The sequence below is a fragment of the Ranitomeya imitator genome, chromosome 4 (genome assembly GCF_032444005.1).
Source record: "Ranitomeya imitator isolate aRanImi1 chromosome 4, aRanImi1.pri, whole genome shotgun sequence".
NCBI classification, from domain to species: Eukaryota; Metazoa; Chordata; class Amphibia; order Anura; family Dendrobatidae; genus Ranitomeya; species Ranitomeya imitator.
The window spans coordinates 320,351,593-320,369,893 of record NC_091285.1 but is presented as its reverse complement, the minus strand read 5'-3'; the positions used below and the strand labels follow the sequence as shown (position 1 = coordinate 320,369,893).

The window sequence follows — 18,301 nt, the reverse complement described above, 5'->3', positions numbered from 1 at the left end:
GATTGTACCTGCTGTGGTTAATCAGTCTGCATAAAGAAAAGACCGTAGCAGCACGCCAGGGGAGTGCAGGCAAAGTACCGTAAGTAGGGCCATGATGCTGAGTCGGAAGACTGTGAGGAATCATACTTTGGGGGTCATCATACTGTGTTTGGGGGCTATGAAGGACTATACTAGGTTGGGGTGCAGTGGGGGCCATAATATTGTGTGAGGGGCTGTGAGGTTGATCATACTGTGTTGGGGAACTAAGGAGGCCATTATACTGTATGGGGGGCAGTGGCAGATCATACAGTGGATGTAATCATACTGTGTGGGAGCCAATCATACAGTTGCTGTGAAAGTGACCATACTGTGTTGGGAGGCTGTGGGGGAACATACTGTGTTGGGGTATGATGGGAGCCGTCATATTATGTGGGGGACTGTGAGGGTGATCATACTGTAATGGGGGACTGTGTGTGGGGCTGTGGGGCAGTTATACTGTGTTGGGGGGCCATATTGTGAATTTTATGATTTTGTGTTTGGAGGCTAAGCGGGATCATACTGTGTGGGAGACTATCATACTGTTTATAGGTGACTGTTGGGGCTATCATATTATGTAGAGGATTGTGAGAGCGATCATATTCTGTTGGGGTCTGACGGGGATCCTACCATGTATGAGGTGCATGGAAGCCATCATACTGTGTGGCTCTAATGATACTATGATGGGGGCCGTGGGGATCATCATACAGTATATAGAGGACTATGAAGGCCATCATACGGTGTTGTGAGGCCATGAAGGATGATACTGTGGGGCTCATCATTCTGTATGCATGCAGCTGTAGTAATTACACTGCTTGGGGGTTATGTTTCTGAGTGTGTGTGATCATACTTTTTTGGGTGCTGTGGGGGCAATCAATGTGTGTGGAGCTGTGGGGTCTCATACTTTAGTGTGGGATATATTGGGATCATACTGTGTGGGGGGGGGGCTGTGGGGGCAATCATACTGTATGTGTGATTATACTTTTTGGAGAGACCATGGGTGAGCATATTGTGTAGGGGACTGTAGAGGCCACCCATCATACTTTATTGGGGGCTTTGGGGCCTCATATTGTGTAGGGGACTTTATACTGTGTGTGGGGAGCTGTGGAACCATCATACTGTATTGGGGACTGTTTTTGAGGGAGCTATTGATCATGGTACTGAATACCAGAAGTATGATTTACTGCTTTTTATAAATTTTATAAAAAGCAGTAAATAATAAGGTTACAGCTGCTCAATAATAAAAAATAAAATAAAAATAAAATACGTTAATAATAATATTGAACAGAATTGACTTACTTCAGCACTCCACAGACGACACAAATTCTCATGTGGCCCCTGGGGAAAATTAATTGCCCATCCCTAGTGTAACTGGATAAATTAATGCACATTCATGTTCCTTCATAGAATCCTATGCCAACACTATGGTTAATAGTGAGGAAATGCAGTGAGGAAGTCTGTCAGCAATCTATTTTTTGGACACTTGGGGGAGCCATACACTAAGATATTGATTCTTACAAACTTCCACGTGCAGCCAAGTTATGTATATTGTTTGCCATATAGTAACATTAGTGGATACATCCTGGTACCACATTGGTACTGTAACCATTTTTTTAAAAGTAAAATAATAATCATCTCAAGTTACAATCGTCTACAATATATTCATTACTAAATGGCCTTTTCTTGGGTTATTGTAACTTAAAATCACAAACAATGTAGAAAGTCTGTGAAAATGCAGATCTGTTTATGTGACCATGGGAATATCAGTGGTGTAAATGAAAAGCATGCCCTGATTTGTGTCTGATGCACTGCTCCTTTACCTGTGTCAGGGTAGGGGCTTTCTTGGACACCAGGGACCACCTTTTCTCTGGTCCTCAACAAAGAAAGTGATTTCGAGCTTCATGTGGCTTTTTCTGTCTATTACACAATGTCATTTTGTTGGCATCCAGATCAGTTATCAGTGTTCCGTAAAGTTAAAGTCCCAGGTTACAATATTTTTAACTTACAATTGTCTTTCCAAAATGAACACACGTGGATCTGTCATATCTGACACCAGATTTAACAATGATATGCTCATCTGAATATCAGGATTATACAGCCATTCTGGGATGGAATGTACAATAAGTACACCCGCCCTATCAGGTCTAGTAGATATACTTAATACATTTATCTATGTAGCTTGCATCGGGATATCTGTTTAGGGTGTTTCACACTGCGTTCAGGTAGATGTTCAGTGGCTATGTTAGTTCCAATCGCAAAACAGGATTCGGATATGTGGGCCGACGGGGCAATAGACTACAATGGTGCCGATAGAGCGAACGTGTGCCCTGACGTGCCTGCTGGAGGCACTCCGACGTAGTTGACTGTGTCTGGGTGTCCTACTCCAGTAGGTGTCCATGCACGACAGAGAGTACGTTTGCTCTGCCGGCACCATTATAGTCTATGGCCCTGTCGGCGCATATGCCTGAATCCTGTTCTGGCAACTACAACTACAGTAGTGGAAGCTAATCTTCATACTACTGAAACTTGTATGTGAAGTCACTTTAAAGGGATAAATGGGTAAAATTACAAAGTAAAACCAGCAATTTTGCAATTTACTTTGCCTGATAAAGATTGGGCTAGCTTGCTACGTGCCACACAACTTGGTACAGTATGTCAGCAAAATATCAAATGTTACCACTGTGCTCTAGTAGGCAGATAACAAATATGGCATATATCATGCCTGAGATGTAACCTGGCTCCGCGGCACTGGCAACTTCATTCAGCCACATCTGTTTTTCAATAACTGTATGGTGCTTTAGAAAAATAATACTCATCTAAGGATGTGTGTACACTCCGAGTATTCAGCAGTGTTGGACTGTTGGCAGTAATAATGCTGCGTAAAATACATACACGTTTGACGCTTTTTTAGTGCATTTTTATGTGCCTTTTTTTTTTCAAAATCATTTGAATGGGTGATAATGATGCACAAATGCTGACAGAATTGACATGCCACAGATTAAAAAAATAAACACTTTGATGGTTCAAATCCACAAGGATAAAATAGGAAACGTGAATTCAGTTTCAGAAATCTCACTTGCTTTGTTGGTGCTGTAAACTGCAATGTTTTTACTATTGAAAAAGAAGCCGGAAAAAAAATGTGGCAAAAACAAACTGTGAATAAGTCATTTGGCTTCTCCAGTCTTGAGGTGTGTCAGTTATCTTGTTTCCAGCATGTCTCTTTAGGGGCGTTCAGTATTTGGTGAGATTTTTACATCAGTATTTGTAGCCAAAACCAGGAGTGGGACAATCAGAGGAAAAGTATAATAGAAACATATGCACCACTTCTGTATTTATCACCCACTCCTGGTTCTGGCAAGAATTAGGGGAACATGCAGAAGTGGTGCATATGTTTCTATTATACTTTTCTTCTGATTCTGCCACTCCTGGTTTTGCTGTACAAATATTTAGGCCATGTTCACACCATCCTTTTTTTCATGCGGAATCGCCGCGATTTTCCCACTGCAGGTCCGCAGCTGTTTTCCATGCAGGGTACATTACAATGTACCCTATGGAAAACAGGAACTGCTGTGCCCACATTGTGGAAAATCGCGAAAAAAGCCGCACTGAATAGCCGTGGTAAAAAAGAAGTACCATGTCACTTCTTTTTGCGGAACTGCAGCGGTTCTGCACCCATAGACCTCCATTGTGAGGTCAAACCCGCAGTAAAACCCGCAGATGAAAAAAATATCTGCGGGTTTTCTGTGGTTTGTGGTGCAGAACCGCTCCAGTGTGGCTGCCCCCCCGTGCCCCAATCCCACCCCCCCATGCTCCGATGCCACCCCCCGTGCTCCGACGCCCCCCCCGTGCCCTCATCTCCCCCCCTTATACTTACCCGGCCTCCCGGTGTCCGTCCGGCCGTCTTCTCCCTGGGCGCCGCCATCTTGCAAAATGGCGGGCGCATGCGCAGTGCGCCCGCCGAATCTGCCGGCCGGCAGATTCGTTGCAAAGTGCATTTTGATCACTGAGATATAACCTATCTCAGTGATCAAAATAAAAAAAATAGTAAATGACCCCCCCCCCTTTGTCACCCCCATAGGTAGGGACAATAAAAAAATTAAGATTTTTTTTTTTTCCACTATGGTTAGGGGTAGGGTTAGGGGTAGGGTTAGGGTTAGGGGTAGGGTTAGGGATAGGGTTAGGGGTAGGGTTAGGGGTAGGGTTAAAGTTAGGGGTAGGGTTAGGGTATTTTCAGCCATTTTAACCCTAAAAAACTTCCTAGAAAACACACAGACTCTGCATAGAAATCTGCATAAAAAAACGCATCAAAAAACGCATCAAAAAACGCACCAAAAAAGCACCAAAAAAAGGACCTGCGTTTTCTGCCAAGAGCTGCGGTTTTTAGTCCTGAAAAAAAAGGAGGGAAATCAGGAACGTGTGAACATAGCCTTAGGTAAAAAACTCACCAAAAACTCGAAGGCTATGTGCACACGTAAGAAAAGAGGTGCAGAATTTTCTGCACAAAATCCGCATCTCCTGGCAGAATCCGCAGCTGCGGATTTGCTGCGGTTTTTATGCGGTTTTAGTGCGTTTTTGTGCGGAACTGATGCAGATTTTGTGCAGTTTTTACCACTGCGGATTTCTATTAATTGAAGGGTGCAGAAAAGCTGCAGATCCGCACAAAAGAAGTAACATGCATTTCTTTGAAATCTGAAGCGTTTCTGCACGGATTATTCTGCACCATGTGCACAGCTTTTTTTTCACATTGATTTACATTGTACTGTAAATCACAGTGCAGTTCTGCAGCATTTCTGCGCAGAAAAAAACGCTGCAGATCTGCACTAAATCTGCATCGTGCGCACACAGCCAAAAGGTGCATGTGACCATAGACTGGAAATTGTTTCTGCCACTTTTGACACTTTCTAGATGTCAAGACTGTAGTAATCTTTTTATTATCTGGCAACTTGCATTTGCTGCTATATAGGAAAACTAAACATAGTAAGCTGTGGCATCCACTATGTCTTTTTTTAGGGATATATATATATATATATATATATATATATATATATATATATATATATACACTCATGGCCAAAAGTATTGACACCCCTGCAATTCTGTCAGATAATACTCAGTTTTTTTCTGAAAATGATTGCAAACACAAATTATTTGGTATTATTATCTTCATTTAATTTTTTCTTAAATGAAAAAACACAAAAGAGAATGAATCAAAAAGCAAAAAATTGATCATTTCACACAAAACTCCAAATATGGGCCAGACAAAAGTATTGGCACCCTCAGCCTAATACTTGGTTGCACAACCTTTAGCCAAAATAACTGCGACCAACCGCTTCTGGTAACCATCAATGAATTTCTTACAATGCTCTGCTGGAATTTTAGACCATTCTTCTTTGGCAAACTGCTCCAGGTCCCTGATATTTGAAGGGTGCCTTCTCCAAACTGCCATTTTTAGATCTCTCCACAGGTGTTCTATGGTATTCAGGTCTGGACTCATTGCTGGCCACCTTAGAAGTCTCCAGTGCTTTCTCTCAAACCATTTTCTAGTGCTTTTTGAAGTGTGTTTTGGGTCATTGTCCTGCTGGAAGACCCATGACCTCTGAGGGAGACCCAGCTCTCTCACACTGGGCCCTACATTATGCTGCAAAATTTGTTGGTAGTCTTCAGACTTCATAATGCCATGCACAGGTCAAGCAGTCCAGTGCCAGAGGCAGCAAAGCAACCCCAAAACATCAGGGAACCTCCGCCATGTTTGACTGTAGGGACCGTGTTCTTTTCTTTGAATGCCTCTTTTTTTTCTCCTGTAATCTCTATGCTGATGCCTTTGCCCAAAAAGCTGTACTTTTGTCTCATCTGACCAGAGAACATTCTTCCAAAATGTTTTAGGCTTTTTCAGGTAAGTTTTGGCAAACTCCAGCCTGGCTTTTTTATGTCTCGGGGTAAGAAGTGGGGTCTTCCTGGGTCTCCTACCATACAGTCCCTTTTCATTCAGACGCCGACGGATAGTACGGGTTGACACTGTTGTACCCCCGGACTGCAGGGCAGCTTGAACTTGTTTGGATGTTAGTCGAGGTTCTTTATCCAACATCCGCACAATCTTGCATTGAAATCTCTTGTCCATTTTTCTTTTCCGTCCACATCTAGGGAGGTTAGCCACAGTGCCATGGGCTTTAAACTTCTTAATGACACTGCGCACGGTAGACACAGGAACATTCAGGTCTTTGGAGATGGACTTGTAGCCTTGAGATTGCACATGCTTCCTCACAATTTGGTTTCTCAAGTCCTCAGACAGTTCTTTGGTCTTCTTTCTTTTCTCCATGCTCAATGTGGTACACACAAGGACACAGGACAGAGGTTGAGTCAACTTTAATCCATGTCAACTGGCTGCAAGTGTGATTTAGTTATTGCAAACACCTGTTAGGTGCCACAGGTAAGTTACAGGTGCTGATAATTACACAAATTACAGAAGCATCACATGATTTTTCGAACAGTGCCAATACTTTTGTCCACCCCTTTTTTTTATGTTTGGTGTGGAATTATATCCAATTTGCCTTTAGGACAATTCTTTTTGTCTTTTTTCATTTAAGACAAATTAAATGAAGATAATAATACCAAAGAATTTGTGTTTGCAATCATTTTCAGGAAGAAAATGAGTGTTATCTGTAAGAATTGCAGGGGTGTCAATACTTTTGGCCATGACTGTATATATATATATATATATATATTGATATATATATATATATATACCAACAAGAAGAAAATAGCCGGACGGCACCACCGCCAATGATGTTGTGGGAACCGCTCACCTGTGTCCTGAAGGTGAAACCCAGTCCTGGGTGCGAAACTCCACTGGAAAACAGCCACCATGAATCGTATGTAAGAAGAAAGGAGCGCACTACCTGGACGTTGGATGCGGGTGAACTTTATTCCAAAAGTATAAAAGACATCTTCACGACCGGGGGTGCTGTGGGAAGAGTGCGGCAAAGCTAGACGACGGCCGTTTCGCGCCCGATCGGCGCTTCAACGGGTCACACTGACCCGTTGAAGCGCCGATCGGGCGCGAAACGGCCGTCGTCTAGCTTTGCCGCACTCTTCTCACAGCACCCCCGGTCGTGAAGATGTCTTTTATACTTTTGGAATAAAGTTCACCCGCATCCAACGTCCAGGTAGTGCGCTCCTTTCTTCTTACATACGATATATATATATATATATATATATATATATATCAATATATATATATATATTACTTAATGTATGCTCATAGTAATTATCATACAGTTAGGGCCAGAAATATTTGGACAGTGACACAATTTTCGCAAGTTGGGCTCTGCATGCCACCACATTGGATTTGAAATGAAACCTCTACAACAGAATTCAAGTGCAGATTGTAACATTTAATTTGAAGGGTTGAACAAAAATATCTGATAGAAAATGTAGGAATTGTACACATTTCTTTACAAACACTCCACATTTTAGGAGGTCAAAAGTAATTGGACAAATAAACATAACCCAAACAAAATATTTTTATTTTCAATATTTTGTTGCAAATCCTTTGGAGACAATCACTGCCTTAAGTCTGGAACCCATGGACATCACCAAACGCTGGGTTTCCTCCTTCTTAATGCTTTGCCAGGCCTTTACAGCCGCAGCCTTCAGGTCTTGCTTGTTTGTGGGTCTTTCCGTCTTAAGTCTGGATTTGAGCAAGTGAAATGCATGCTCAATTGGGTTTAGATCTAGAGATTGACTTGGCCATTGCAGAATGTTCCACTTTTTGGCACTCATGAACTCCTGGGTAGCTTTGGCTGTATGCTTGGGGTCATTGTCCATCTGTACTATGAAGCGCCGTCCAATCAACTTTGCAGCATTTGGCTGAATCTGGGCTGAAAGTATATCCCGGTACACTTCAGAATTCATCCGGCTACTCTTGTCTGCTCTTATGTCATCAATAAACACAAGTGACTCAGTGCCATTGAAAGCCATGCATGCCCATGCCATCACGTTGCCTCCACCATGTTTTACAGAGGATGTGGTGTGCCTTGGATCATGTGCCGTTCCCTTTCTTCTCCAAACTTTTTTCTTCCCATCATTCTGGTACAGGTTGATCTTTGTCTCATCTGTCCATAGAATACTTTTCCAGAACTGAGCTGGCTTCTTGAGGTGTTTTTCTGCAAATTTAACTCTGGCCTGTCTATTTTTGGTATTGATGAATGGTTTGCATCTAGATGTGAACCCTTTGTATTTACTGTCATGGAGTCTTCTCTTTACTGTTGACTTAGAGACAGATACACCTACTTCACTGAGAGTGTTCTGGACTTCAGTTGATGTTGTGAACGGGTTCTTCTTCACCAAATTAAGTATGCGGCGATCATCCACCACTGTTGTCATCCGTGGACGCCCAGGCCTTTTTGAGTTCCCAAGCTCACCAGTCAATTCCTTTTTTCTCAGAATGTACCCAACTGTTGATTTTGCTACTCCAAGCATGTCTGCTATCTCTCTGATGGATTTTTTCTTTTTATTTCAGCCTCAGGATGTTCTGCTTCACCTCAATTGAGAGTTCCTTTGACCGCATGTTGTCTGCTCACAGCAACAGCTTCCAAATGCAAAACCACACACCTGGAATCCACCCCTGACCTTTTAACTACTTCATTGATTACAGGTTAACGAGGGAGACGCCTTCAGAGTTAATTGCAGCCCTTAGAGTCCATTGTCCAATTACTTTTGGTCCCTTGAAAAAGAGGACGCTATGCATTACAGAGCTATGATTCCTAAACCCTTTCTCCGATTTGGATGTGGAAACTATCATATTGCAGCTGGGAGTGTGCACTTTCAGCCCATATTACATATATAATTGTATTTCTGAACATGTTTTTGTAAACAGCTAAAATAACAAAACTTGTGTCACTGTCCAAATATTTCTGGCCCTAACTGTATGTCTATTTATTAATGGCATACAATTGCGTCTTAAATGTGGTGTTAAATTAATTCCTTAGGTTAATTTTTTAAGGATTTTGTAATTTCTGGCTTGCCTGCCTTTACAACTAGAACATAATACATTTGTACCCTTTCTGGCCTTCTAGAAATCTAAAATGACAATGAGTACCTGTTCCCTTAATATTTCACACAAGTGTCATTCTGCAATGTTCTATCTATATTCCAGTTGGTTCCCTTTTATATTGCAGTCATTCCTCACTCCCTGCTTCTTCATCATCTCTTGAGTTGTGATGCCAAGAACAGAGTAGCACCTAGCTGCATGTAATAAGCACATCGGTGCATAGTCATTTCAAAATCTTTTGTGATGTGGTAACTGACTACGATAGAAAATAAATGAACGTTTTCATGAAATAAAGTGAGAGCCCAGATTACGGGGGCCAACTGCAACACTTTGCATTACAAGTCAAGCACCATAAACCTCACAACCAGAGGATTTTCCTTAAATGTGTAGCGTAACAACCTGGCTCGAGAATTTCCTCGATTCCAGTATAGGAGGAGAACACTTGTCCCGAGAACTTGGAGTGCTGCTGCCTGAAGTTGTTCTGCAGATAGTCCATCACCATGACATACCCAGACTGCTGCATAGTCAGGATCTCACAGAAATATTCCAACTGACAGTGAGAAAAAAAAACAACAGACATTAAAACAGGAATTCTTATAGCATTTGTTGCAGTAAATTGCAATCACATATTAGCAATTATCTCTTTATAGTGTTATATTGTACTAGGCTCTAATATTAAAACTGGCCCTATGCAAATTCACATTTCAGCTTTGCAATCCATACACCAAGAGCTATAGACGAAACATGGAGGCAGGATACATTTCGATAGTTTTGAAGAGGTGTCTAAAGCCACGCTCACACTGGGCGATTGCAGATTTTAGATTAAGGGCTCCTTTCCACTTGCGAGGAACACGTCCGTGTCTCACATGTGGAAACGAAGCTCTGGCGCCGGCACTGTGGAGCGGAGCATGCGGCCGCATAGGAACACATGGAGTCGCACGCTCCGCTCCGGAGTGCCGGCACCAGAGCTTCGTTTCCACATGCGAGACATGGACGTGTTTCTCACATGTGTGATCCCGGCCTTAGCATCACAGTGGTTTTGCAGGAAAGCAGTTCGAGGACAGGTCTAGAGCGGCTTGTAAAACCGGTAACATTACTACATCTAGAGGGGAAATAGGGGACTTAATATAAGGGTTTACACATATAGATCACTACCAGAAGGATACGATTCACAAGGAATTAGAAGTAGAAGGAATATTTGTATTAGATCGTAGGTGGAGAATATGAAGTCAATGTAATTGTATGGCAATATTCACACATGCATAATTCTATATACGAAAATGCAGAGGGCATAGTTTTCAACACACATTATGCTCCATGAGATGCTGGATCTTTTAGTGCTTTCTTTCCTTGAATGTCACGTTTTTAGTGCTTCTCTGGAGAAATACAGTACAAGATGGCACCCAATGCACATAAGAGTGAATGGGGCATTACTCTTTTTAATGTCTGTAAACCTTTAAACTTGTAAATCCAGCCAGAAATATCTGATATACTATATCATAGATGACAGAAGATTGATTGAAGCTTGTGATTATTGATTTCTAGAACATAATGTGCTGTATAGTCTAAAGATGAGCAGATCGACTCGTGAGACTCTGGATCATCAGCCAGGTTAGCAGTCTCTGCTGGGCGGGAGGGTTGCAAATTAATCCACCCATCTCCAGTATAGACCATAAACACCTTTTTTCCTACTTTCTAAGAAAGTTGTCATTGATTGATCAAGGGTTATTCCCAGATGATAATTTGCTCATCACTAGGTGTCTGAATGTTGAGGACCCCCACCCATCCACAAAACTGACTTGAATACACATGTAAGCCACTACTCCATTAAGTATCTAAGGAACTGAAGAGACATAGCCAAGTGTAATTATCTGTTCAGGTGGGAATAACCTCTTACATTGCTATGTCAGATTTTACAAATTTCACCTAAGTGAAGTTCTCACACATACCTGTTACATTAGACAATGTTAGGTGTCGAGTTCCCGCCGCTGCACAGGGGGAATCTCAAACCATTTCTGCTGCGGTCTCTCATTCTCCTCCAGCTGCAGTGGAGCCTGCTCAGCAGAGACATTGGTCCCAGCATCTGGCTCAGGCAGATACTGTGCACTTGGTTACTGCTGCCCTTCCAGGTCGAGCCATTGTAACCAGCACTGATCAGCGGCGAGCAGACGCTCCTGGGACTTAGTCCTGCTTTTCCTCTACTGAGCATGCCCAAGGGACGACCTCTCATTGGAGGTCGGGGGTCACATGCTCAGGTCCTGTAGCAGCTCCTATTGGATCACTAGGAAGGTCCTGGAGAGCTTCCGCTATGAAAGGTTCGCATGGCCGTACAGCCATATGCTAGTATAAACTTGATAATTTGTGTGTGTGTAGATGAATGACTGTCGATGGATGAAAGCTCCTTAATCATTCCCTTTCCTTGTGTTGTTGACTACTCGCGAATGGTGGAAGCTATCTAGCGCTTTCCTGACAGCCTGTCAGTGTAGGGTGGGAACTCCCACTTGGACTCAGCATCTGACTTGGGGCGTCCTCAGGCACGGGCTCAAAAGCCACCGAGGGTCAGAGCGAGTCTAATCACCAGTTTAGTGGGAGTGATTCATAGAGATCCCACTAGTGTCTTGCAGTCGCACCCTGTGACTGCTAACAGGGCGCAGCGTATTTTCGCGACTCTGTGAAGCAACAGAGTTCGCTTCCATACACACTGGGTGAAGTCTAACCCACGTGTGAGCAAGTGTCCATGCGCCATTACTCAGCAGCAGGTACCATCTCTGCACGATGGGCCCCGGACTGCGAACGCACCTCATATCTACCTCTTTATTATTTGGTGCGTTCCGCTAGCCCTAACAGACAATCCATTTGCATGGACATCCCCTTGAATGTTTGTTTGGTAAAGGTAGGGGACATGTTATTGCTTACCTGGGCTTCAGAAATTGTTGCTGTGTCCTTAAACACAATCCACTCTACTGTTTCTGAGCATGGAGGAGTTGTTAGTGATCCATTGTACGTATAATATTTGTCTGTATAGTTTGGCAGTAGGTCCAGCAGTACAAATGGATCTAGCTCAGCCTTCTTACCTGTATAAAAATGGTTATATTATCAATATAAAGGCTGCAAAAAAACAGGAAACACTTCTGGTTCAACACCCCCAAATAATATTTTGTCTTGGTGACAGGAAATGCAATAGAACAGAAATCATCCCCGGATGCTTATGTATGACAGAGAAAGTTTTGCTTCCCCTAAAACAACTGTTCAAATACTGTTCAACATATAATATGTATCTGAAAAGTTTCTATAGGTAATAGTGATGAGCGAATATACTCATTACTCGAGATTTCCCGAGCACCACTGGGACCGGCACCAATCGGCAGAACTAGGAATTTTTATACCCGACAGGGAGATTTTGTCCCCTTTCCAAAATGGAGCTGCAGGCTGGACACCTGATCACTGCTCTATTCATTGTCTATAGAACTGCTGTAAAAAGCTGAGTATAGCACTCAGCAGCCCTTAGGGAATGAATGAAGCAGTGGGGTACATTCTAACAGGGATAAAAGTTCCCCATTCTGTCAATTGGTGCCGGTCTCAGTAGTTGGGGTATATGGGGTATCTAGATAGAGGTAGCACCTTTGGTGGAGTGCTTGCCATGTCCTCTTTGGACAGCTCTTCCATCTTTGGTCCTCATCTGATGCTCAACTCTCACCTGTACCTCCAAGTAGCTGCTAACATGCGGCAGCGGGTACACCCCGGAACACCGCCTCGGCAGGCGGGCCAAACCAGGTGAGGGTAGCTGTTGGGTTTCTTTGAGACCTACAGTGATTTTCAAGGGTTTGCCTACCCTTGCATGTGAAGACTGGATATGGCAGACTGTGCGGAAGAAACCAAGGTTCAACGGACAGACAAGCAATTTCCAGCACAGTGTTGTGGAGCGCTGAGAGGGCGCAGCAAGGCACATATAGTACACTGCTGGCCATCCACTGCACCCTGACCTATCTCCAGTTGTCTCGCTTAGCTCTTGCCACTGGGGCTCGATAGGTATGGGCGAGAGAGTGAGGTTGACGACTGCGCAACTCCTCCTCACTTTAATCCAAGTTAAGCGCAAGTCATGACTTCAACCACTGCGTAACAAAAAGTCCTGTGGCGATGGGAGAGTGGCAAAGCAGCAGGTGTGGAGTCACTGGAAGCTGTAGTCATGAACCTGCACACAGGCGGCCCAGGCCATATGGTTGCTCTCTACTGGACCGAAGCAGCAGTGGAGTTCGGCAGCCTCCTGGGTGTCTGAGCAGTCCTGTTCAGGATCACTCTGCTCACCTCAATCGAGGAAGGGGCTAGAAAAGGTACCTCAAACATAGTCTGCTTCATTTCACCTGGCCAGCCTACCGCAGCTGGCGGGTTTCCCATACAGTGGTCGACACACAATAAAGAAAAAGAAAATGATGGTACTCAACCTTGGCACATGGAATGTGAGAACTCTGCTGGATAATACCAAGGCAGACAGACCAGAGAGAAGAACGGCATTGGTTGCTCGGGAGCTAGCTCGTTACAAGGTTGATATAGCAGCTCTCAGCGAAACACGCCTGGCAGACAAGGGTCAATTGACAGAGCATAGTGGTGGATATACATTCTTCTGGAGTGGTCGAGGCAGCACTGAAAAACGAGAAGCAGGCGTGGGATTTGCTATCAAAACTCATCTTGCTCGTAAACTTACCTGGCTTCCGGAGGGCATCAACGACCGTCTGATGACATTTCAGCTCCCACTTACAAACAAGAAACGCGCGACTCTGATCAGTGCCACGATGACTAATCCGGATGACATTAAAGATAAGTTCTATTATGAACTTGACACACTTATTTCAGCAATCCTACAGGCAGACAAGCTCATTATACTTGGAGACTTTAATGCCAGAGTGGGAACAGACCATCAAAACTGGGAAGGGGTCATTGGGAGACACGGCACTGGCAAGTGTAACAGTAATGGCCTGCTGCTCCTCAAGATGTGTGCCACACATGACCTTGTCATCACCAACACTTTATTCCGCTTACCCACCCGCAAGAAGACATCATGGATGCACCCACGCTCGAGGCATTGGCATCTCATTGATTACATCATTGCCAGGAAAAGGGATGAGATGGACTTTAGAGTGACGAAGGCCATGTGTGGTGCAGACTGCTGGACTGACCACTGCCTCATTGTATCTAAGTGCAGGCTCCGTATCCTGCCTGCGAGGAGACCCCAAGGGCAGAAAACGACAAAGAGGCTGAATATCTATAAGCTGCAAAATAAAAGAATTGCAAGGGAATTTGCCAATGACCTTGATGGCAGACTGTTAAATATACTACAGGCAGAGGAGATTGGCGTTGAGGAACAGTGGACAATTCTGAGAGATGCTGTTTATAATACTGCTCTGGAGCATCTTGGATCAGCAACCAGAAATAATCAAGACTGGTTCGATGAAAACGATGAGGAAATAAAGACACTCCTAGAAGAGAAACATCAGCGGTATAAGGTGTACCAAAATGACCCCACGTCGTTAGCTAAGAAAGGTGCCTTTACCAACATAAAAAGAAAGGTACAAATCAAGCTACGCGAGATGCAGGATATCTGGTTTAGCAAGAAGGCCGACGAAATTCAGGGCTATGCAGATACCCATGACCAGAAACGCTTCTACGATGCGCTCAAAGCTGTATATGGACCCCAGTCATCAAGCTCTTCATCTCTGCTTAACGCAGATGGAACTAAGCTGCTGACAGAAAGGAAACAAATTCTGGAACGGTGGGCTGAGCATTTTAATAATATTCTTAATCGCCCTGCCAATATCAATGATGAGGCTATTGCTCGCCTGCCCCAGGTAGAAATCAACAAGGAGCTTGATGTTCTTCCAAGTGGAGATGAAGTCAGGAAAGCAGTAAAACAACTTTCTTGTGGAAAAGCACCCGGAAATGATGCTATACCTGCTGAGGTATATAAATCTGGCGGCCCTGTTCTGATGCAAACGGTGACCAAACTATTCCAATATATGTGGACAAAGGAACAGGTTCCACAACAGATGAAAGATGCCAGCATAATCCACATATACACGAGGAAAGGTAATCGCCAATCTTGTGACAACCATCGAGGCATCTCCCTTCTGTCCACTGCAGGCAAGATATTGGCTCATGTCTTGCTCAACCGCCTTTTAGCCTTGAGCAAGGACTATTACCCGAAAGCCAGTGTGGTTTCCGTGCTAAACGTGGAACAGTAGATATGGTCTTTTCAGCACGTCAACTTCAGGAAAAGTGCCAGGAGCAACACCGTGACCTTTATGTAACTTTTGTTGATTTGACCAAGGCTTTTGACACAGTCAGTAGAGATGGCCTGTGGAAAATCATGGCAAAATTTGGCTGCCCGAGCAAGTTCATCTCAGTCATCCGGCAGTTCCATGATGGCATGATGGTGAACGTTCTGAATGATGGATACATATCTGAGGCTTTCCCAGTAACAAATGGCGTAAAACAAGGCTGTGTGCTTGCTCCAACCCTGTTCAGTATGCTGTTCTCTGCAATGTTAAGTGATGCCTTTAACAACTGTGAAGATGGAATCCAGGTTAGGTACAGGACTGATGGCAAGCTATTCAACCCAAAACGCCTGAAGGCGGTTACGAAAGTGCATGAGACTGTTATCCGTGAATTACTATTTGCTGATGACTGTGCACTTAACGCTAGCACGGAACAGCAGATGCAGCATGAAATGGACAGTTTTTCGCAAACCTGCGACAGTTTTGGTCTCGAGATCAACATTAGAAAAACCGAAGTTATGTATCAACTGGCTCCAGGAAAACTGTACAAGGAGCCACGTATCACGGTGAAGGAGCAAAACCTCAAAGCAGTTGATAACTTCACCTACTTAGGCAGCACACTTTCCCGTGAAGTAACCATAGACGCTAAGGTTAACAACAGAATCGCCAAAGCCAGTGCCGCCTTCGGGAGACTGCGTAAGAACGTCTGGGAACGAAGGGGACTCAGCCTTACCAACAAGCTGAAGGTCTACTGCGCGGTGGTCCTCACCACACTTCTCTATGCTAGCGAGACCTGGACAGTGTACAGCCGGCATGCTAAACAGCTTAATCATTTCCACATGAGTTGCCTCCGCAGACTCCTCCACATCAGGTGGCAAGACAATGTCCCAGACACGGCAATTCTGGAACAAACTGGGCTCTGCAGCGTTTACACTCTCCTGCTGAAAGTCCAAGCCAGGTGGGCTGGACACGTGGTCCAAATGCCGGACAGCCGACTACTGAAACAACTGCTGTACGGAGAACTGTGCCAAGGAAAGCGAGCAGTTGGGGGGCAGAAGAAGCGCTATAAAGACTGCCTTAAGGTGTCTCTCAAAAACCTGGAAGTCAACACCAATGAATGGGAAGAGCTTGCCCTGGATCGTCCAGGTTGGCGGGGCAGGATCACCTCAGGAGCACGTGCAGCTGAAGATAGGAAAATCTGTGACGCAAAAAGAAAGCGTGCTGTACACAAGGCACAAGCAGAATCTGGTGTACTGACCACATCTGCTTTCGTATGTCAAGTATGTGGGCGAACCTTCAGGGCCCGGATTGGACTCATCAGCCACCTCCGGACCCATAACTATTAATTCTCTTCTAACCCTGAAGTCATGGTCATCTTCGAAAACGAAGGACGAACATCACATTCTAACAGGGATAAAAGTTCCCCATTCTGTCAATTGGTGCCGGTCTCAGTAGTTGGACCACCACCAATCTTTAAATTATCACCTATCCTGTGATTAAGTGATAAATTGTTTTCACCAAACAATCCTTTTTAAGGCTGCCGTCACACTATCAGTATTTGGACAGTATTTTACATCAGTATTTGTAAGCCAAAACCAGGAGTGGAACAATTAGAGGAAAAGTATAATAGAAACATATGCACCACTTCTGCATTTATCACCCACTCCTGGTTTTGGCTTACAAATACTGATGTAAAATACTGACCAAATACTGCTAGTGTGACGGCAGCCTAAATGTGACCTGGTTTTCTACCAAATTAACCCCTTAACGAACAGGGGTATTTCAGTTTTCTAATTTCCGTTTTGTGCTCCCCTTCTTCCCAGAGCCATATTTTTTTTATTTTTTGGTCAAAATGGCCAAGTGAGGGCTTGTTTTTTGCAGGACTAATTTTACTTTTGAACGACACCATTGGTTTTAACATATCATGTACTGAAAAATGGGAAAAAATGTCAGTGCAGAGAAACTGCAAAAAAGTGCAATTCAACAGTTTTTTCACTAAATTCTAAAATTGCCATTATGATTCCCCAGGTCATTACGAGTTCATAGACACGAAACATGTCTATGTTCTCTTTTATTCAAGTGATGGAAAAAAATTCCATAACTTGGTTAAAAAAAAATGTGCCATTTTCCAAGACTTACAGCGTCTCCATTTTTTGTGATCCTGGGCTGGGTGAAGGCTTATTTTTTGTGCATGGGAGCTGACATTTTTATTGATACCATTTTGATGTAGATATGATCTTTTGATCGCATTTTATTGCAATGTAGCGGCGACAAAAAAAAACGTTATTCTGGCATTTTGAATTTTTTTCATTACGCCGTTTAGCGTTCAGATTAATTCTTTTTTCATATTAATAGATTGGGCAAATCTGAATGCGGTGATACCAAATATGTGTATATTTGATTTTTTTTATTGTTTTATTCTGAATGGGGCAAAAGAGGGGAGATTTGAACTTTTATTTTATTTTTTAAAACCTTTCTTTACTTTTTGTATGCTTCAATAGTATCCATGGGAGACTAGAAGCCACAGTACTTTGATCGCTTCTGCTACACACAGGCAAGGATCAGACAAGTGTGTAGCAGAAATGTACACTTGCTATAAGCGCCGAACTTCGGGGTGGTGCTCACAGCAATCTGTCAATGACAACCATAGAGGTCTGCTGCAGACCTCTGGTTTTCATGCCGATCCATCGGTGACCCACGATCATGTGACCGGGTCATCGATGTGCGTGGTTAGCAACGCGCTTCCGATAAGCGCAAGTTAAATGCTGCTGTCAGAGATTGACAGCCACGGGTGGATCTTAATTCCACCCATGGCTGTTGCAGACACATGTCAGCTGTATAGATCAGCTGTCATCTGCCCAGAAAGGTGCGAGCTCCGGCGCTGACAGGGGAAGTCAGGCATGGGCGTACTGTTACGCCCAATGTCGGAAAGGGGTTAATGTCTATTTTGGCGTACAATGCAGACTTC

General features: G+C 43.8%; 1 protein-coding gene across 8 annotated transcripts in view; it reads right to left on the bottom strand.

Annotated features, from left to right (window-relative positions):
* The window catches only part of PTPRZ1 (protein tyrosine phosphatase receptor type Z1), a 333,611-nt gene that overhangs the window by 157,621 nt on the left and 157,689 nt on the right, over nucleotides 1-18,301 (bottom strand). For all 8 annotated transcript variants that reach the window (XM_069764885.1, XM_069764882.1, XM_069764880.1 and 5 more), the window contains exons 7-8: nucleotides 11,981-12,138; nucleotides 9,464-9,614 (exon numbers count right to left, since the gene is read on the bottom strand). In XM_069764885.1, coding sequence (XP_069620986.1) covers nucleotides 9,464-9,614; nucleotides 11,981-12,138 — 309 coding nt within the window. The remainder of the gene's footprint in view (nucleotides 1-9,463; nucleotides 9,615-11,980; nucleotides 12,139-18,301) is intronic.